This window comes from Mustela lutreola, chromosome 15, assembly GCF_030435805.1.
Source record: "Mustela lutreola isolate mMusLut2 chromosome 15, mMusLut2.pri, whole genome shotgun sequence".
In the NCBI taxonomy this organism is placed as follows: domain Eukaryota; kingdom Metazoa; phylum Chordata; class Mammalia; order Carnivora; family Mustelidae; genus Mustela; species Mustela lutreola.
The window spans coordinates 18,016,012-18,037,661 of record NC_081304.1 but is presented as its reverse complement, the minus strand read 5'-3'; the positions used below and the strand labels follow the sequence as shown (position 1 = coordinate 18,037,661).

At 41.0% G+C, this 21,650-nt stretch overlaps 1 protein-coding gene across 14 annotated transcripts in view; it reads right to left on the bottom strand.

Annotated features, from left to right (window-relative positions):
- Positions 1 to 894: 894 nt before the first annotated feature.
- Positions 895 to 21,650, bottom strand: part of GJC1 (gap junction protein gamma 1) — a 40,935-nt gene continuing 20,179 nt past the window's right edge. For 5 of the 14 annotated variants that reach the window (XM_059148708.1, XM_059148709.1, XM_059148703.1 and 2 more), the window contains 3 exons: positions 21,309 to 21,446; positions 7,633 to 7,708; positions 895 to 5,958 (listed from right to left, as the gene is read on the bottom strand). In XM_059148708.1, the coding sequence (XP_059004691.1) occupies positions 4,748 to 5,938 (1,191 nt within the window). In that variant the 5' untranslated portion in view covers positions 5,939 to 5,958; positions 7,633 to 7,708; positions 21,309 to 21,446 and the 3' untranslated portion in view covers positions 895 to 4,747. Of the gene's footprint in view, positions 5,959 to 7,632; positions 7,709 to 19,297; positions 19,408 to 21,308; positions 21,447 to 21,650 lie in introns of all 14 variants that reach the window. The other 9 variants (XM_059148705.1, XM_059148710.1, XM_059148711.1 and 6 more) reach the window with 4 other exon arrangements.

Sequence of the window (21,650 nt, the reverse complement as noted above, 5' to 3'; positions counted from 1 at the left end):
AGTGTGTTATAACAGTAAGTATACTGATTCATAAGAGTGGCGACGGGGGGGCGCCTGGGTGGCTCAGTGGTTAAGCCACTGCCTTCGGCTCAGGTCATGATCTCAGGGTCCTGGGATCGAGTCCCGCATCGGGCTCTCTGCTCGGCAGGGAGCCTGCTTCCTCCTCTCTCTCTCTGCCTGCCTCTCTACCTACTTGTGATTTCTCTCTGTCAAATAAATAAAATCTTTAAAAAAAAAAAAAAAAAAAAAAAAAAGAGTGGCGACGGGAGGACAGCTCTTTCTAGCGCCTTCCTTAAAATGGTGTTACTTTTGGAGTTATGGGTTTATAGCTATAGCCTGATGTCAGGCATATTGTGGGGGAGGCTTCAGAAAGTCCTTGAAGAGCATGTGGCGGTGAACTGGGCTCCCATCTTTACTATCAAGTGAACTTTTTTCATTCTGCTTGAGAATAACTGCATATGGGAAATTATAGCTTATGATTGCTATATGGGGGATCGAGCCCCCTCATCGGGCTCCCTGTTTAGTGGGAGGGAAGCCTGCTTCTCCCTCTCCAGCTCCCCCCACCCCCAACTTGTGTTCCTTCTCTCATGGTCTCTGTCAAATAAATAAAATCTTAAAAAACAAAACAAAACCCAAAACAGTGTAATAAAAAACATTTCCAATCTTGGAAGCATATAGCCAAAGGTCTTGGCTGGCTCAACAAGCCAATCCTGAAATGCAAAATGCTTACTCCTTTTACTTCTGTAGAGGTTTTGCATGGGAGTAAGATTTTCTTTTGTTTGTTTGGACTCCTGTATTTTGCAATACTATGGATTGCTTCTTTAAGTTATGACTATTAAGGTGGAATATGCATGACCCAAACTCAACATCATTATTAAGAACAACACAATTGCATCAGGGACAACAAATAAAATCTTTTAATCTCTCCATGATCTGTGGCCAGAATGAGTGACAAGTATGCAATTCAACCTAATGGTTCTAACATTTGATGGTGACTACGAGTTATTACAGATTTAGAGTATAGAGGTGAACTGAAGTTTTATTTCCAAATACTGTATAGGCACCGGGGCTTTCTTATTTTCAGGTGGTAAGACCCTTCATGAGAGTACATGATTTTATGGAGATACAATTAATCTAATATTTGGAATCTTCCAATCAAAATGACTAGCAACTGTGTATCTTTGACTTCAGGTGCTTTTCTTCAGTGAGAAAAGACCCTTTTATAAAAAGGTTCTTGAAGTAGGTTCAAGTAGAACATACTTGCCTTTTACTGAAAGCTGGTTGGCCAAAAATTTATCATAAACTATGGATGTCATTTTTAGAGGTGTACGGTCTCTTATATGAGACAGAGGAATAAAACACAGACATTTATAAGCTGAAAGGGCAAAGCATTGGTATGACTAACGGGAGTTAACACTGAAGTCCATTCTTGGTATAGACTGCTTCAAGCGAGTGTTTCAAACCATCACTGACGCCCGAGATGGAGAGCACTGAAGGATGTCTTACTACTGTCAAGCTCTTCTGTCAACTCTCTTTTCCTTGAAGCTCCAGTTCAGACAAATGACCCATAGATGATTTTTTTAGTATCTTTTACCAGAGGGTCTAACTACTTCATAACATTTTGGAGAAGCAAGCAGCTCCCGAAACTTGGAAAGGGCGAATAAACTGCTTAATTTCATACCATGGAGAAATGACAGAGTTAAGGTACCAAATGATGACATTTTTTCTCTTTAAAGACATAGGTGTCCTTCTGAAAGACAGATGGGTAAGAGTTGTTGGGACCGTGAAACATATTTTAGATGGCAAAGTTCATTTTTATCAAAAAGTAATTCTAGAGATATTAGTCAAGGAAAATCCCCAGAAGAATGACTTCGAATGAGGTAACACACTTGTGGGTTTAAGTAAGCAAATATAGAGACAGGAAAAATGAAGTCATAAGCGAAGATGAAGCCACAAAGCGAACATTAACAATTCTTAGCAAAAATGTATTCTAATTCTCCCTTTCAGTTTGACTAAGAAAGAAGTCTGTTTTATAATCTCTTCTGAATAACAGATTTTAACACAGATGATGAGCAAAAAGACACACCACATCTGAATAATTCTAATACCGTGTTAAGAAATATAAATGTGTTGACTGTTCCCTAGTTCTGGTGTGGGAAGACTAAGACCTTAACAATTTAGAAAAGTAGAGGTCACAGGACAGACAGAGCAGGTCGATGCGGCAATCCAAAGGAACAGGATTTTGGTAAGAAAAAAAATACTGCTCACACGCTTTTTATACTAATAACTGCACGTTCCAGAATAACCAGAACAGCATTTTTAATAGAGTCAACGTCAACCCAATTAATGGGTTAAGGTAGACACTGGTAGGGCTGTCTTCCTAATGGAGGTACGTGACATGCCATGAGGTGAAAATGGCTTTGGCCAACTCCCATGTTCAAAGGCTGAAAGACATGTACCAGGAAAGCAGTGAGGGTTGGGAACTCCATGTCATAATTAAAGCTCTGGCCAGAGAATTAAAAAAAAAAATGGGTTTTTAAAGTGTGTGTACATGTGAAGTGACTTAGATGTTGAAGAAATTATCCAGATACAAAATAACATTCTCCTCGGAACAAGCCAAGAAGAAACGCCCAGGGCACTGTGTGCAGGAACTAAGTGGATGCTCCTGGCGCCGCACGTCTTTGCCTGGCATTTCTGCTCGGCTCCTTTCCCTCTCGGTCACTCCCGAGTCCCCAACCTTTCCGCTGGCGAAGCCACTCTGTTCTCCTTCAGGCTCTGTGTAGATGGATGCGAGTGTCTGTGTGTTTTCTGTCCTTTGATTAAGAAATCTCCTTGAAGCTCTAGAGACACAAGAATGAACTGATGGCTCTTCATCTTAGCTAAGCTTTGGTGTTTAAAATCTTGCTTGTTTTCTAAGAAGAATCACTTGAATTTCCTTATAAAACATGTAGTATGAAGGAAACTATGCGTGTTTACTAATCATCCAAGACATCAGGTCTCCTGTTCTTTGAAAATTCCCTTTTAGTCTCACCTGAGTTTCCTTCCTGCTTAAGACGTTTAGAGATTCTAAGGAGCTTCTCTGGGCTAAAATTTATAGATTAAAAAAAAAAAAAAAAGAAAAGAAAAGAAAAGCAAAATAAGGGTTAACGCATGGCTAGAAGATCATTTTAAATTTTCTATTGAGTAGAACAAAGAAAGAAAGAAATGAAAAAGGAATGACCTAAGGGTGCTGCTCCAGGATTCTCCTAAATAATAAAGAACTGATGTTTTAAAACTAAGACATAAAAGTAATACTTTGGGAATTCCAAAGTCAGAGGTGGCTTGCTTCGTCTTAGGAGAGTGACACACTCAAACGGAAATGCTCCCTGGGAAGCAAAAGCCCCTTCCTTTAAATCTTTACCAAATTCTTACTCAGATGCTTATACACTCAGAGACAAATAATGTGAACGTGATGCGAGAGCAAAGCTCTCCAACATAATCCAGGTCGGAAAACAGCAATAAAATACTACAAATTAGGGGTGAACCCTCATGCTAGTCATTAACAAACAGATATGCCTATAAGGAATAAATACTGAAATTCTCTTTAGGTCTATTTACAGGCAGAATCCCTGTCCTCACTGGTTTCCACACAGAAATCCACACTGGCAGAAGTATAGAAATTTTAAGTTTTACAGTAAATTATAAAAACTTATTGAATTCAGATTTAGGCCTTCTGCCATTCACAGTGCAAGAAGCTCTGAGTTTTCTTAGCCTATAGGGGAATTTTTATATTTCTAATGTTAATATGTAAAGAAAATATCCATCACTGGTTTCTTGAGCAACCCAAGAGGCAGGTTTCTAGGTAGAGATTTCAGGCAAATCTGGTGCACAACTGAACTGCAGTGTGGTGGGGCTCATTTCTGACGCTTCGCTGTGCAACAGGACAGGGACTCTGCACTGCTACCAGGCTGGAGATACCTCTGTCTGCAAGCCTTTTGAAAGAACTTAAATTATATACACACCACCAAGGGAAATGCTGGTAATGCTTGATAACTACAGGATTCTTGCAGGGAATCATTTATATCCTTTGAAAACACAAATAGGTTTTCAAAGATGAGATACAAGTCTCGGTACATGAACGAGACTCAAGAACCTCTTAAGTAAAGGAGAAAAGACCCGAGCCTCCTGCTACTGCGGACTTTCTTTCCAAGACTAAGAACTGATGCTTCCTCCTCTGGCTCCTTACATATCTGAACTCTTCCTGGCAACACAAGAGGCACTTTTATTAGGTGTAGCATCTATGAAACCTTTAAACCCAGGGTTGCATTTGCTGAAAAGTAATAACACTAGCCTAGTAGGCATTACCTTAAGGATTTTTTTTCCTTTAATATAAAAGTATAACTACAGTGGTCCAATATACAAATACAAAAAAAATTCTCATACTAAAAAAAGTACCATAATACTGTACATACAAAAACTTTTCAACAAGAATGATTTAAATATATCTGTTCTTTTCCAGATCTGGAAGACATAAATGTAAAGTTCCATAACTGTATTATTGCTGGAATATGTGCCCAGGAACACTGTGTTTCCCCCTTTTCTTCCCCTTGTCCCAGCCGCGCTTTCAGAGTCCCCTGAGCTTGGATCACAAGCCAACAGCATCCCTGAAGATAACCAGAGCCAAATGTTTACTCAATGGAAGTCATTATTCAGTGAGCCGCTGCTTACCATGAACTATGAAAAGCACTGGTTTCAAGCCCTGCCAAGATTAAATCCAGACGGAGGTCTTCCCATCCCCTGATTTGCTACTAGCACTGCTCTTGTTGGACCCAGCTTTGGACCCTGCTTTGGCTTTTTTTTCTCGGGGTCCATGGGGGTTGTTTTGGTGACTGTAGGCCTGGATTGCGAGATCCAAGCGTTCCTGGGCCATTCTGATCTCCCGCTGCAGAGTCTCCAGGTCGGCTGGGAGGTTCTCCTCATGGCTGCCATACTGTTGTTCCTGGGCGATGTTGGCCTTGTTTTGCTTGTAGGCGATCTTAGCGTTGGACAGTTCGGTGTACTGTATCTGATCTGGTTTGACGGCAATGTTATAGCCAGGGGGAGCAGATGGAGTATTCCAAGTGAAAGGGTAATTATAAGCACCCGGATCTTCCAGTTCCCTCCTTTTACTGTTTAGCGAGTCTCGAATTGTCCCAAACCCTAAATGAAGCATTTCCCAAATGTTAAGCAATAGGCAAAGGCCTGTAACACCATACATTATTAGAAGGAAGATGGTCTTTTCAGTGGGCCTAGATATAAAGCAGTCGATTTTATGAGGACAAGGAAGTCTGCTGCACACATAAAATGGGTGGACTTGGAAGCCATACAGGAAATACTGCCCTATCAGAAAACCCACCTCAAACACGGTCCTTGCCAGCAACTGCAGCACGTAGATTTTCATAAGTCCATCTTCCCGAATCCGCCGTCGGCCATCATGCTTGGGTTTAGGTTGGTTCTGCTCCTTATTTTCTTTTTCACTCTCCAATTCCATTTCCGGATACATCATGGGATCCTCTTCATGGTCCTCTTCTGTTTCCTCCAGAGCCCTGTGCTGTTTCCAACGCATGGCATAGGGTTTGCTCCGAGCCGCCTTCTTGTCTGCTTCTCCGTGCTCCATCTTGGCGATCTTGTGGATGGCGTAGCCCAGGTACATCACAGATGGGGTTGCCACCAGGATGATCTGGAATACCCAGAAGCGCACATGGGAGAGGGGTGCGAAGGCATCATAGCAGACGTTCTCGCAGCCTGGCTGCTCTGTGTTACATACAAATTTGCTTTGCTCATCATAATAGATGGACTCCCCTCCTACAGCCGTAAGGACAATCCGGAAGACAATCAGTACAGTGAGCCAGATCTTCCCTACAAATGTCGAATGGTTGTGGATCTCCTCTAGCAGGCGTGTCAGGAAGCTCCAGCTCATGGTGACCGAACTGCTTTGCCCTGATAAAAATGGAAAAACCCCAAAGGAAAATCAACAAATTATTAAAATGATAGCATGAAGAGCACCTCACGCTCCACTATCTCACATAGAATAAATAATACAGCTCAGTCTGTGAGCACTTGTTTGGGGCTGCAGAACACTAGGAAGTCTGGCTGGCTTTCCGGTCTTCCCTTGTCCCAAAGGTCAAATTGTAGCTACCATCTGAGATATATTTCTCAGACTCAACATACTGGATTCTTTATGTGTACTATCATGTCATAAGACTTATTTGTGAGATATAAATAAGAAAAAAGAACAAAGTATAGCTTATTCTGTTCAGTCATGGTGAGATTATCACTAAAAACATAATGTGGAGGGCGCCTGGGTGGCTCAGTTGGTTAAGCAACTGCCTCCAGCTCAGGTAACGATCCTGGGGTCCTGGGTTCGAGTCCCAAATCAGGTTCCCCCAGCTCAGCAGGGAGCCTGCTTCTCCTTCTCCCTCTGCCTGCCACACCCCCCTGCTTGTGCTCTCTCACTCTCTCTCTGTCAAATAAATAAATAAAATCTTAAAAACAAACAAACAAACAAACAAACAGGCATAATGTGGACACTTGAGCTGGACTCCATTGTAAAGAGGCACTGTATGAGGAAATTTAAATTTTAGACCTGGTGACAAAGTATTAGAAAGAATTAAGGAGATGATACAGCTGCAAATAACTGGCAACGATCAAGAACTAAAACAAAAGACAGAAAGGAACTGGGAAGTCACTCCCTAGCTGGGCTGCACAGCATAACAGTTTCTAGGATTCTCTATGTTGCTGTACTTTGTTTTTGGTAGATGTTAAAAATGTTTCCAAACTGAATTGAGGACATTAAATCCAATCAACAGGCAAATCCATTTGAAACAGCATTTAAAAAAAAAATTCTTTTTTAAATTATTTCTTTACTTGACACAGAGAGAGAGAGATATCACAAGAAGGCAGAGAGGAAGCCAAAGAGAAGGGGAAGCAGGCTCCCCGCTGAGCAGAGTCTGATGCCAGGACCCTGAGATCATGATCTGAGCTGAAAGCAGAGGCTTAACCCACTGAGCCACCCAGGTGCCCCTGAAACTGCGTTTTCAAGGACAGCTTTATTCTGAGAGTCTTAGATCTCTGTCCAGAATCCTACTAAAAATCATCTAAATGAGGTGATGTATATAAAATTCCTAATACAGGGCGCCTGGTTGGCTTAGTTGGTTGGGCCACTGCCTTTGGCTCAGGTCATGATCCTGGAGACCCAGGACTGGGTCCGCATTGGGTTCCCAACTCCACAGGGAGCCTGCTTCTCCCTATGACCTTCTCCCCTCTCGTGTTTTCTCACTCTCTCTCAAATAAAAATAAAATCTTGGGGCACCTGGGTGGCTCAGTGGATTGGGCCTCTGCCTTAAGCTCAGGTCGTGATCTCAGGGCCCCAAGCCCCACATCGGTTCTCTGCTCAGCGGGGAACCAGCCTCCCCCCCGCGGCCCTGCTTGCCTCTTTGCCTTCTTGTGATCTAGCAGATAAATAAATAAAATCTTTAAAAATAAATAAATAAAATCTTAAAAAAAAAAATTAAAATCCCTAACGCAACACCTGACACAAAGCACACTTCTCTCTCCCAGTTTACTTTTGCAGATTATCGGTGATTATCAGCATGATTGAAGTTTATGCTTTACCTGTTATCCAGAACTTCTGTTACCCAGTACTTTCTTAGACAAATGATGTTTTGCTTACAACTTTTCCAGATTCCCTCTGGAAGGAAAAAAGACAAAAGAAGGTCACAAGCTTCCTCCCATAGAAAATAATGAATCATTAAAGTGCCATTTTCAGGAAGAAATGAAGTTTTCTATGGAGCGCAGGAATCAACCAGCATGAGCTAGAAACAGGCTTGAATTTCTTTCTTTCTTTTTCTTTTTTTTTTTTAAAGATTTTATTTGTTTATTTGACAGAGATCACAAGTAGACAGAGAGGCAGGCAGAGAGAGAGAGAGGGAATCACGCTCCCTGCTGAGCAGAGACCCCGATGCGGGACTCGATTCCAGGACCCTGAGATCATGACCTGAGCAGAACGAAGGCAGAGGCTTACTTAGCCCATTGAGCCACCCAGGCGCCCCAGGCTTGAATTTCAATACCACTGTTTATTCCTCCCAGTGCATGCAGAAAAAAAAACTATGTTTAAAAGGAACCCAGAGATAATCTTAAGTCATTGTAGTCTAAGAAAATATGACAGGAAGATGAGTCATTTCTGGAAATCTGAAGCAGATCAACTCTGGCACCTATAGGAAAAAGCCAAGGCAGAAAAATCTCAACAAATTTAAAACAGGTCACAAAAAGCCTTGTGAAAATCTTCACCCTGGATGCTCTGAGCAGCTAATACCTCTCACCGGGATTTAAGCGGCCAACTGGGAGTAAGCTGTTTAGTTAAAACACCCAACAGCTGGCTCTCAGTCACTGGGACATCCGAATCCACATGGGGTGATTTATAAATTCACACAAAGAAACTGCTCACAGAAAGAAAACACCTGCATCTGTACTGTGATTAAAAAAATAAAATAAAATAAGTCCCAGGGGCGCCTGGCTGGCTCAGGTGGTGAACTATGCAACTCCTGATCTCAGGGTTATGGGTTCAACCCTGTGCTGGGTATAGAAATTACTTAAAAATAAAATCTTAAAGGGCGCCTGGGTGGCTCAGTTGGTTAAGGTACTGCCTTCAGCTCAGGTCATGATCCCAGAGTCCTGGGATTGAGTCCCACCTTCAGGCTCCCTGCTCCTTGGAGAGTCTGCTTCTCCCTCTGACTTTCTCCCCTCTCATGCTCTCTCTCACGGTCTCTCTCTCAAATAAATAAAATCTTAAAAAAAAAAAAAAATCTTAAAAACCAACCAACCAACCAACCCAGGATAAAGTACTGTTTATTATCAAGTTCTACCAGCTCTGAGTAGCTGTGGCTAAGAGGCATCCATAAGGTGGCAAATTTGTTCACTGGCTATCATTTAATTTAATAAATTTAAAACAATCCATAAGTGTTACATGTTCATGGTAACTTAGAAAAATCTGGGGAGGGGGTTAAGATATAGGGAAAAAACCTAGAACGATTTTTTTTTCTTTTAAGATTTTATTCATCTGACAGAAAGATCACAAGTAGGCAGAGAGAGAGGGGGAAGCAGAGAGCCCGATGCAGGGCTTGATCCCAGGACCCTGAGATCATGACCTGAGCCAAAGGCAGAGTTTTAACCCACTGAGCCACCCAGGCGCCCCTAGAGCGATTTTCAAAAGGTCGGTGAAAATAAGAAAAGATATTAGTCCAGGCACCTACAAAATATGAGAGTATCTCCTTATATACAGGATCCGAGCACACAAGCATCTCACCATAGGACTTCAAATACATTCCCAGCCCTAAAGTCTATGAGCTCAGCACTTCTTCTTCTTCTTCTTTTTTTTTTTTTTAAAAGATTTTATTCATTTATTTGACAGAGAGAGATCACAAGCAGGCAGAGAGGCAGGCAGAGAGAGAGGAGGAAGCAGGCTCCCTGCTGAGCAGAGAGCCCGATGTGGGGCTCGATCCCAGGACTCTTGAGATCATGACCTGAGCCGAAGGTAGCGGCTTAACCCACTGAGCCACTCAGGCGCCCCGAGCTCAGCACTTCTCTCACTGAATACACAAGCTATAAAACCACAACATAGAAATATATATTATTTAAATGGTGACATAACTCAAGTTTCCAACACGGAACTCCCGTCATGATTCACATCCAAGTTCAGACTGTTCCCAAATACCCCATCGAAAGCATTTCCCCTGAAGCCCGAAATTCTGTTTATTCCAGTGAGTCAAAATCATCAAAGTACTATTGTTAATTAGTTAGAAAATTCATCCTCTACACCTTCTTCCATACCAAAGACAAATGAATATCATTTTTAAAAAAGATTTTTAAAATTTATTTGAGACAGAGAGAGAATGAGCAGGAGGGGCAGAGGGAGAGAGCATCTGAAGCAGACTCCGTGCTGAGTGTAAAGCCTGACGTGGGACTTGATCTCATGCGTCTGACATCATGACCTAAGCAGAAACTGAGTCAGCCGCTTAACTGACTGAGCCACCCCAACAAGTTATCTTTTTAGTAATTATTGCTATGAAAGAATCTCTCAACAGTTCACCATCTCATGTAATAATCTAAGTTCTTTGGGGGAGGAGGAATAGGGTATGTCCCTCAAACCTCATATAAGTTATAAAGCAGTGAAACACACCGGAAGTGAGCACTGCACATTGGCTAAGTTGTGGGGTAGGCCTAGAAAATGGTGAACCCTTAGAACCTGCTTTCCCAGGGGCATTTTTAAGTGCCAAAGCACCCCACACCCACAGCTAGAGTATAAGCAATGCTGTGTTTAGTAACTTAATTTCAGCATCTCATAAAAAGGGGCTTGGGAAATTTTCTTTCTAAAATAACCATGGGCTTCCTAAAATCAATGGCAGCCATCACTATTCTACTAAAGAGTCAACAGATTTGATACTCTTTCCAAATTCCTTTCCTTTCCTTGCAAACATTAAAGAGAATGGCTTAAATATCAGACTACACTGCTCCAAGGGTGTGTGGGGGGAGCAGCGGGGAGAGGGAGGGAGGTAATGAGAGAGCGAAAATGGAATGAGTAGAAGGGTGGGTTCTGGAATTGCCATTTCTAAGCAGAACATGTCATTACCAAGTGTGGTCTCACTGTGTTCTTGCTCTACTACAGTTCCCTCTCTTCTGCCGTTTTTTGCTCTGCTATCAGAAGCCTAAAATTCAGGACATAGTCTTTTCTGACTTCCCTGTTTCAGCAAACAGACATGGATAAGGAATGGGGAGTGAGAGTGTGTAATTTACCTGAGAATGGCTCTCATGAAAAAGGAAGAGTCATTTCCATACTCTCTATCTATGAAGGGAAGTGACAGAAGAGCATGTGACAAGTGGTGGTGAGAGGAGGGGGATGGCAAATACCTCAAAGTTTCTTGCTAAGAAAGCCCCAACTGACTTACACGTACTTTTGAACTTAATAGCTTTTTGAAAAAATAGATTCTTTATGCTTTTGTTGAATTTATCTATAGACAAATTCTAAGAAACGGTATTAGGTCACAGGAAATGTAAACCTGCATGGCTCTTGCTTTGTACTGTCATCCAACCTTCTTATTTATTTATCAATTAATCAATCAGTCAAATTAGGCTCCAGGCTGGGCGTGGAGCCCAAAGTGAATCTTGAAATCACAACCCTGAGATCAGCGTGTGAGCTAAAATGAAGAGTTGGACGCTCATGGGCCCAGGGTCCTGGGATCTAGTCCCACATCGGGTTCCCTGCTCAGCAGGAAGCCTACTTCTCCCTCTTCCTGCTTGTGCTTTCTCTGTCAAATAAACAAACAAACAAATATATTAAAAAAAAAAAGAGTTGGACCCTTAACCTTCAGAGCCACCATTGTCATCCAACTTTCTAAAAAGATCCTAGCAATTTACTAATGCCTGGCAAAGAACAATTACAATTTCACCTCAAGCTCATCAGCACTGTTACGCTACTTCACACAGATGCCAATCGCATTTAAAAATTATGTCAATTTGTATGTTTTTTTTAAAATTATAGACAGAGAGAGATCACAAGTAGGCAGAAGGCAGGCAGAGAGAGAGGGGGAAGCAGGCTCCCCGCTGAGCAGAGAGCCCGTTTTGGGGCTTGATCCCAGAACCCTGAGATCATGACCTGAGCCGAAGGCAGAGGCTTAAACCACTGAGCCACCCAGGCTCCCCTGTATGTTGTTTTTTAAAAGATTTTATTTATTTGTCAGAGAAAGAGGGAGAGAGGCAGGGAGAGGGAGAAGCAGGCTCCCCGCTGAGCAAGGTGACTGATGTGGGGCTCAATCCCAGGACCCTGGGATCATAACCCGAGTTGAAGGCAGACACTTAACTGATTGTCACCCAAGTGTCCTGAAATTTTTTTTTAAGATTTTATTTTAAAGTAATTGCTAAACCCAACATGTGGCTCAAACTCACAACCCCAAGATCAAGAGTTGCATGCTCTACTGAGTCAGCCAGGCGCCCCAGGCGCCCCTCAGTTCTTTTTTTTTAAAAAAAACATTATTTATTTATTTATTTGATAGAAAGCACAAATAGGGGCGCCTGGGTGTCTCAGTGGTTTGGGCTGCTGCCTTCGGCTCGGGTCATGATCTCAGGGTCCTGGGATCCAGCCCCGCATGGGGTTCCCTGCTCCGCAGGAAGCCTGCTTCCCTCTCTCTCTCTCCCTACTTGTGATCTCTGTCTGTCAAATAAATAAATAAAATCTTAAAAAAAAAAAAAAAAAAAAAAAAAGCACAAATAGAGAGGCAGGCAGAGAGAGAGGAGGAAGCAGGCTCCCCAATGAGCAGAGAGCCGGATGTGGGATGTGGGACTCGATCCCAGAACCCTGGGATCATGACCTGAGCTGAAGGCAGAGGCCTCAACCCACTGAGCCACCCAGGCGCCCCCAGTTTTTGTTTTTAATGTATCAGGATACGGTTATCCCATATCCACCCCCCTTCACTGACTTATTTCTAGACTTTTGCCCATTTATTTGGAGAATGTATTCTCAACATAGTATAGACAGACATTAACCATCTGACCTCTAATGTAAACACTTCAGTTTATCGTCTTGCTTCAAATTTTCTTATTTTATATAGTCTCATCGATCAATTTCTTGATTAAATTCAAAGGTGGAAAAACTATTTTTTCGGGGCGCCTGGGTGGCTCAGTGGGTTAGGCCTCTGCCTTCGGCTCAGGTCATGATCTCAGGGTCCTGGGATCGAGCCCCGCATTGGGCTTTCTGCTTGGCAGGAAGCCTGCTTCTGCCTCTCTCTCTCTCTGCCTGCCTCTCTGCCTATTTGTGATCTTTCTCTCTGCCAAATAAGTAAAAAATAAATATTTAAAAAAAAAAAAAAAAAAAGAAAAACTATTTTTTCTAGGACCAATTTTTAAGTAAAGAATACTGCAATTTGGGCACCTGGGTGGCTCAGTGGGTTAGAGCCTCTGCCTTCAGCTCAGGCCATGATCCTAGGATCCTGGGATCGGGCCCCCAATCAGGCTCTCTGCTCAGAGGGGAGCCTACCTTCCCTCTGCCTGCCTCTCTGCCTACTTGTGATCTCTGTCAAATAAATAAATGAAATCTTAAAAAAAAAAAAAGAATACTGCAATTCATGGTAGCCCATAATTCAAAAAGACTCACACACACACAAACACACTAAAGAAACTTATGTTTGCTTATATAACATTTATCGGGCAGAAACCAAATGTGCTATTTTTAGTCCATTTTCCAAATAACTACAGTTACAAATCTACCTTGTCTTGTACTAGAAAACAATTTTCTAAATTAGTTGGCATAAACATGGTAATAAACTACCTAATTCCCTTCTAAATTCTTTGTATTTGAAGTTTCTACAGTTATACCCTAATAGGATCAAGTCCAAGTTAACCACATTTTTCTGTAAAAAAAACAAAAAACAAAACAAAAAAAAACCTCACAGGATTTTTGAAGATTAAATACAAAGCATATTACTTGGATTATTCCAGGAGGCAGATTATATGACTAGATCCCTTCTAAAAATGAAGAAGTGAAGTCTAGAAAGCATATAAAAGTTGCCCAAGATCATACAGTTATTAAACTGGTGAAGCTAGGCCTTAACCACTAATAAAGAATTACATTACAGATGAAACTATATATAGGTTCCATGTGAACACAGATGGGAGGAACTAAACCCAATCTTTGGCATCAGAATTAAACTAAATAATAAGGGGCACCTGGGTGGCTCAGTTGTTAAGTGTCTGCCTTCCATTCAGGTCATGATCCCAGGGTCCTGAGATCCAGTCCCACTTCAGGCTCTCTTGGCTTAGGAGGGAGCCTGGTTCCCCCTCTGCCTGCCTCTCTGCCTACTTGTGATCTCTCTCTGTCAAAATAAATAAATAAAATATTTTTTAAAAAAGAACTGAAAACTACTAAATGGTTAATAACTGATGATGAGTGGTGAATACAGTATACATACCAATAAACCTTCATACCACCAATCTACCAAAACTACTTACCAAAGATAAGTTCTACACTGCCAAATTCAATGGTCAATTCTCTTATTCAACCTTTTTTTAAAAAAAGATTTTATTTATTTGACAGGCAGAGAGGCAGGGAGAGAGAGGAAGGGAAGCAGGCTTGGACCCCAGACCTTGAGATCGTGACCTGAGCGGAAGGCAGAGGCTTTAACCCACTGAGCCACCCAGGCGCCCCTCTCTTATTCAACCTCTTAAGCTATATTTGATACACCGGATCACTCCTTCCTCTCTGAAATACTCCCCGTGCCCCCACACCTGTGGTTTCCCTGGTGTCATGGTCCTCTGGCTATTATTTTTCCTTTTTTTTTTTTTTTTTTAAAGATTTTATTTATTTATTTGAGAGAGAGACAGTGAGAGAGAACATGAGCAAGGAGAAGGTCAGAGGGAGAAGCAGACTCCCCATGGAGCTGGGAGCCCGATGTGGGACTTGATCCCGGGACTCCAGGATCATGACCTGAGCCGAAGGCAGTCGTCCAACCAACTGAGCCACCCAGGCGCCCCTGGCTATTATTTTTCAATTTCCACTTCAGTCTCACTTCTCCTTTGAAAACTTCTAAATACATATCCTGATCTTTATCCTATCTTATTAGCCTACCCTCCTCAGTCTTCTTTGTGGGTTCCTCCAACCAGAATTCAAGCTGGAAGTGATGTCACATTTGCTTTAACACCTTCCTTGAACTTTAGACTGGAAATTCAACTGCTACTTGACATCTTCTCTTGGATGTCTAATAGGCACCAAATTTAACATACCCCAAACCAATCCTCCTATCCTCTAAAGACCGACTCTGTCTTCAGTTATCCAAATCTAAGTAAATGCCTCCACCATTCATGTAGTTCCTCTAGCCAAAAACCTTCAAGGCAGCCTTACTCCTTTTATCACTTCAAGCCAAGCTACTATTATTAAAATCCTATTAATTTTATCTTCAGAATATATCCACAGTCCAACCACTTATTACCACCTCCATGACAACCACTCTGATCCAAGTCACCTTCATTTCTAACAAAGACTACGGTAAAAGCAAAAGTCTTCTTCTTCATTTTTTTTTTTTAAGATTTTTTATTTATTTACTTGACAGACAGAGACGTGGGGCTCGATCCCAGGACCCTGAGATCATGACCTGAGCCGAAAGCAGCGGCTTAACCCACTGAGCCACCCAGGCGCCCCAAAGCAAAAGTCTTCTAACTGGCCCCCTAGTTTATGATCTTATCCCTTTCAAATCTATTCTCCAAAAAGCAACCAGAGTAAAGCTTTAAAAAGTAAGTCAGGGGGCGCCTAGGTGGTTCAGTGATTTGGGCCTTGGCCTTTGGCTCAGGTCATGATCTCAGGGTTCTGGGATTGAGTTCTGTGTTAGGCTCTCTGCTCAGCGGGGAGCCTGCTTCCCCCTCTCTCTGCCTGCATCTCTGCCTACTTGTGATCTCTCTGTCATATAAATAGATAAAATCTAGGGAAAAAAATAAAAAAATAAAAAGTCAGTCAGATCATTTCCCTTTTCTGCTCAAAACTCTTGGAATAAAACCAAAAATCTTTACCACAGTCTGTAACACCCCCTGTCATACAGCCACAGCTCACTTTCTGGTTGCATACTCCTTCCATTCTCCCTTTTGCTCATTCTGACTCAGGAACACCTGCATCCTATCCTCCTCAGATCATACCTAATATGCCATGCTTTCGTCTCAAGACTTCTACACTTGCTATTTTCACTGCTTTGAACACTGTTTGCATAGCTAGTTGGCAGGACTGTCTCTTTCAAGTCTGCTTAAATGTCACCTCCATAATGAAATGTCCCCCAGGGGCAGCTGGTTGGTTCAGTCAGTAGAACATGCTACTCTTGATTTTGGGGTTAAGTTCAATCCTCAAGCTGGGCATACTTAAAAAATAAAACAAAACAAACAAAAAAACTTTTAAAAAATAGTAGTAATAAAAAGAGACCTCCCCCAGACCAGCCCCTTTACTCAGCTTTAATTTTCTTTATAAGCACTTAACTCTCAAAAAATATATATATTTCTTATTTATAATTTCATTGTTTATAGAATAGAAGGTCTCTGAGGGCAGAATTTTGTTCCTTTATCCCTAGTATCAAAAACCCTATGGCCTGACAAAGGGTGGTAGGTGCTCAATAAGTATCTGTTCAATAAATAAATTCAAACATTTGGAAAAATAAAAATGCTGGTGATAAAGTAACTGAAAAATATAGGATACAGGGGTGTCCGGGTGGCTCAGTGGGTTAAGCCTCTGCCTTTAGCTCAGGTCATGATCCCAGGGTCCTGGGATCTCGCCCCGCATTGGGCTCTCTGCTCAGCGGGGAGTCGGCTTCCTCCTCCTCTCTGCCTGCCTCTCTGTCTACTAGTGATCTCTGTCAAATAAATAAATAAAATATTTTATCTTTAAAAAAAAAATCTTTTTTTTTTTTTAAAAAATATTTTATTTATTTATTTGACAGACAGAGATCACAAGTAGGCAGAGAGGCAGGCAGAAGCAGGCTCCCTGCTGAGCCGAGAGCCCGATGCAGGGCTTGATCCCAGGACCCTGGGATCATGACCTGAGCCGAAAGCAGAGGCTTTAACCCACTGAGTCACCCAGGCGCCCCTAAAAAAAAAAAATCTTAGAAGAGGGGCTCCTGGGTGGCTCAGTTGGCTGAATGACTGCAATGCAGGCACACCAAATAAAATATTTTTTAGATTTTATTTCTAAGCAATCTCTACACCAATGTGGGGCTCGAATTCACAACCCTGAGATCAAGAACTGCACACTCCACTAACCAGATGCTAACTAGCCAGATGCCCCTTTGTTAACTCTTTTATAGGTAAAGACCTAATTTTGCTATCATATAAAGAGTTACAAAAAAGAAAAACAAAACAAAACAAAAAAACCCAACAACAACAACAACAACAAAAAAACAACCCAAACTTACAAACAAAAAACCCCACCCATCAATCCAACAGAAAATAGGCAAGGTACACAAATACACATTCCATGGCAAAACCCCCTATAAGTTCGCTTTAAAAAAGATGCACAACATGGATGAACCTTGAAAAAATAAAGCTAAGTGAAATAAGTCAAACACAAAAAAGTCAAATTTTATAGGATTCCATTTATATGAAATGCAAATCCAGAGACAGAAAGATTAGTAGTTGTCTGGGGCTTTGATTAATAGACTGTGACTATTAATGGACACAGGGTATCTCTTTGGGATGATGAAAATTTGACAGGGGTGACAGCTACACAACCTTCTGAATACACTAAAAAATCACTGAACTGGGACACCTGGGTGGCTCAGTTGGTTAAGCAGCTGCCTTCGGCTCAGGTCATGATCCCAGAGTCCTGGGATCGAGTCCCACATCGGGCTCCTTGCTCAGCAGGGAGCCTGCTTCCCCCTCTGCCTCTGCCTGCCATTCTGTCTGCCTGTGCTCGCTCACTCCCCCTCTCTCTCTCTGATAAATAAATAAAATCTTTAAAAAAAAAAATTACTGAACTGTACACCTTAAAAGGATGAAATTTAAGGCATGTGAATTATATCTCTAAAATAAAACAAACTACTTTGAGATATAATTCTTCTATCATGTTGATAAAAATAAAACAGTTGGGGAGGCTATAGAGAAATAGATTTCTCATACATCATTGATGGGAGTGGTATAACTTCTGATGGCAAATTGGCAAGATCCAACAAAATTATAAACGCACCTATCCTTTGACCTATAATCTCACTTTTGGGAATAATCACATTATTTTTATAATGGACTCAAATGTCCACTATCTAGCAATGGTTAAATTCACTATGGTCTATCTACACAAATAAGGAAGAATGCTCTCCCTGTATAGAAAGACATTCAAGACATTTAATCAGTGGAAATAGCAAGGTATTTAAGTATATATTAGGCATGCCTTATGTAGAGAGGAAAAAAAATTCCAATGTGTTTTTCCTTTTATTTCTATAAAGACACACAAGGGGGCAATGGGCTGGCTCAGTTGGAAGAGCATGGGACTCTTGATCCCGGAGTTGTAGTTTCGAGCCCCACACTGGGTGTAGAGATTACTTAAATGAATAAACAAACTTAAAAAAAAAAAAAGAAAGAAAAAGAAAAAGGCTTACAAGGACATGAAAATAAAACCAACAAAAGTACCAGAGTAAGGAGGACACGGTAGAATCAACACTTTTGATTATATATCTTTTTAATTTTTATTTTTTAAATCTTTTTAGAAAGATTTTATTTGAGAGACACACACAGAGACAGAGAGAGAGCAGTGGGAGGGGTAAACAGAGAAGCTGACTCCTCACTGAGCAGGGAGCCCAATGCTGTACTTGATCCCAGGACACTGGAATCAAGTGTGATCCCAGGACACTCAGCTGAAGGTAGACGCTTAACCAACTGAGCCACCCAAAGTGTCCTATATATCTTAAAAAAAAAAAAAAAAAAAAAAGATTTACTTAAGAAAGAGTGTGTGCGCAAGCGAGCACAGGTAGGGGCAGAGAAAAAGGGAGAAAAATCTCAGATTCCCCGCTGAGGGTGGAAACCAAGATGGGGCATCAACTCAGACCCCGAGATCATGACCTGAGCTGAAACCAAGAGTCAGTCTCCAACTGACAGAGCCACTTAGGTGCCCCTATGCATCCTTTAATATTGTCTTGGTTTTTTTTGAACTAAATGAATATATTAGCTTTTAAAAGAAAATACCTCGAAAGGCATTCCATGCCCTATAGAATAAAGTCTGCTTGAGATTAAAAAAAAAAAAAATTCTTTTGTAACTTTTTAACAAATTCTTCTTCAAAAACCTCAATGTTTTGTGTTCATCTTAATGTGTTTTACTTCAAATTGAAGAAATTCATTATTTGTATTAATTCACACTATGCACTTTCATATATGAATTGTTATGATTTGTTGTTTCCTCTATTAAATCCACTTTCCCCAAGGCACCTGGGTGGCTCAGTCAGTTAAGTGTCCGCCTCCCCACACGGCCTCTCACACTCCCCCTGCTTGTGTTCTTTCTTTCGTTATGTCTCTCTCTAATAAATAAAAATAAATAAATAAATTTAAATCTCTGCTCATTGACTTTTCCTCAACGTTAAGTATTCTCTTCTCCCACCCTGAGACCAGGAGTTTCACGCTCTACCAATTAAGCCAGGCAGGCAACCCTCCTCCGCTTTAAAATGTCTTTCCACAATTTCTTACCTGGAAAATTTCATCCTTTAAGATCTAATCAAAGGTCACTTCAAGTTTCCTTGACCTCCTCAATCAACCAACCCCCAGTACCAGGACTTACTCTATTAAATCAACATTAGTGATAACTGGTTTCTTCTGCTGGAATAGGAGTTTCTTGATGTCTGGAAAGTCTGTTTCTTTAAATTTTCTGGACACTTAGCTCCTAGTATGCTGCCCAGGACACAAAAAGCACTCAATGAATGTGTGCTATATTAAACAGAAGATTTGAATGAATATGTATTAAGTAGAAAATGTAAATCATGTTCACTGATACAATCATATTTCAGGACAGAATACAATGAATAGTATAAAAGTACGAAACATGAAAATACTTAGAGAAGGAAGTGCCTGGGTAACTCAGTCGGCTAAGTGTCTACCTTTCACTCAGGTCATAATCCCAGGGTCCTGGGATGGAGCCCTGAATCAGGTTCTCTGCTCAGTGGGTAGCCTGTTTCTCCCTCTCCCTCTGCCTGCTGTGCCCCATCCTTGTGCTTGTTCAAGTCAAACAAACAAACAAGATCTTAAACAAAACCAAAAACCAAAACCAAAAAAACCTCAGAGAAGGGAAAGAGATAATTTTTTTTTAGAGATTTTATTTATCTGACACACAGAGAGAGAAATCACAAGAGGGCAAAGAGGCAGTGTGTGCGTGTTTACAAGAAAAGGTCAACTTTTTTGCCCACTCTCTCTTCAAAAATTCTAAAGCTTTTGATCTGTATTACCAAATTACCCCTCCAAAAAGCTGGTGCCTACTTATATCTCCACTACTAGAGTATGAGAATGCTGGTTTCCTCACTCCCTCACCAATAATTTCAATATATATATATATATATATATATATATATATATAGTTTAAAGATTTTATTTATTTATTTGACAGAGATCACAAGTAGGCAGAGAGGCAGGCAGAGAGAGAAAGAGGAGAGGAGGAAGCAGGCTCCCCACTGAGCAGAGAGCCCAATGTGGGGCTTGATCCCAGGACGCTGGAATCATGACCTGAGCTGAAGGCAGAGGCTTAACCCACCGAGCCACCCAGGTGCCCCAATTTATATATATACATATATATATATTTTTTTAAAAGATTTTATTTATTTATTTGACAGAGATCACAAGTAGGCTTTAACCCACTGAGCCACCCAGGCGCCCCTTAATATATTTTTTAAGAAACAAAGTTTGGGTTAATAGGAGTTTAAATTGGGGCACCTGGGTGGTCCTGGGATAGAGTCCACATCAGGTTGCCTGCTCAGCAAGGACCTGGCTTCTCCCTCTGCCCTGCCATGAACCCTGCTTGTTCACTCGCACTCTCTCTCTCTCTGACAAACAAATAAATAAAATCTTAAACAAAAAACCCATAAGATACATCACATCACCCATCAGAATGTATATCACAGAACAAGAAAAGAGCAAGTGCTGACAAAGCTGTGGAGAAAGTGAAACCTTTGCTGGGAATCTAAAATGGTGCAGCTGCTACAGAGAAAATAGTATGGTTATAATTTCCTCAAAATATTAAATATACAACTACCTTATGATCCAGCAATTCTCCTTCTGGGTATATACCCAAAGAAACAAAAGCAGGGACTCAAACAGATTCTGTATACTCATGTTCACGGAATTATTAACAAGGGCCAAAAAAGGGAAGAAGCAACCCAAGTGTCCACCGCCAGATGAATAAACAACACAGGACATTTCGTTAATATACAATGGAATGTTCTTCAGCCTTGAAAGGAAGGAAATTCTGACACATGGATGAAGCTTGACAAAATTATGCCAAGTGAAAGTCAGTCACAACAGGACAAATGTTATATGATTCCAGTTACATGAAATAGCTACACTAAGCAAATTCATAGAAACAAAACAAAATGGTGATTGCCAGGAGCTGAGAGTAACAGGGAACTATATTTAATAGGTATAGTTTCTGTGGTAAGATTCAGAAGTTGGGGAGATGGTTGTATAATGATGTAAATTTACTTAATGCCACAGAACTTAAAAAAATGGGTAAAATGATAAATTTTATGTTAAGTATATTTTACCACAATAAAAAAGGATAAAAAAAGTTTTAGACGATGGGGCACCTGAATGGCTCAGTCAGTTAAGCATCTATCTTCAGCTCAGTTCATGACTCCAGGGTCCTGGGATCCAGCCTAAGTTGGGCTCCCTGCTCAGTGGGGAGCCTTCTTCTTCTTCCTCTCCCTCAAATAAATAAATAAAATCTTAAAAAAAAAAAAAAAAAGTTTTAGATTAAAATTCATTCACTCAATTGGTATTCACCTACCATCAAGAAGCTTGCAATCCAGCAGTTTATAAGAAATTTACACTTTTTTAAAAAAACTACAGTTGTATTCAAGAGATAGTTAATATACAGTTATATAAATAAAAAATTTTTAAAAAATACAGTTACATATGCCAAGCAACAA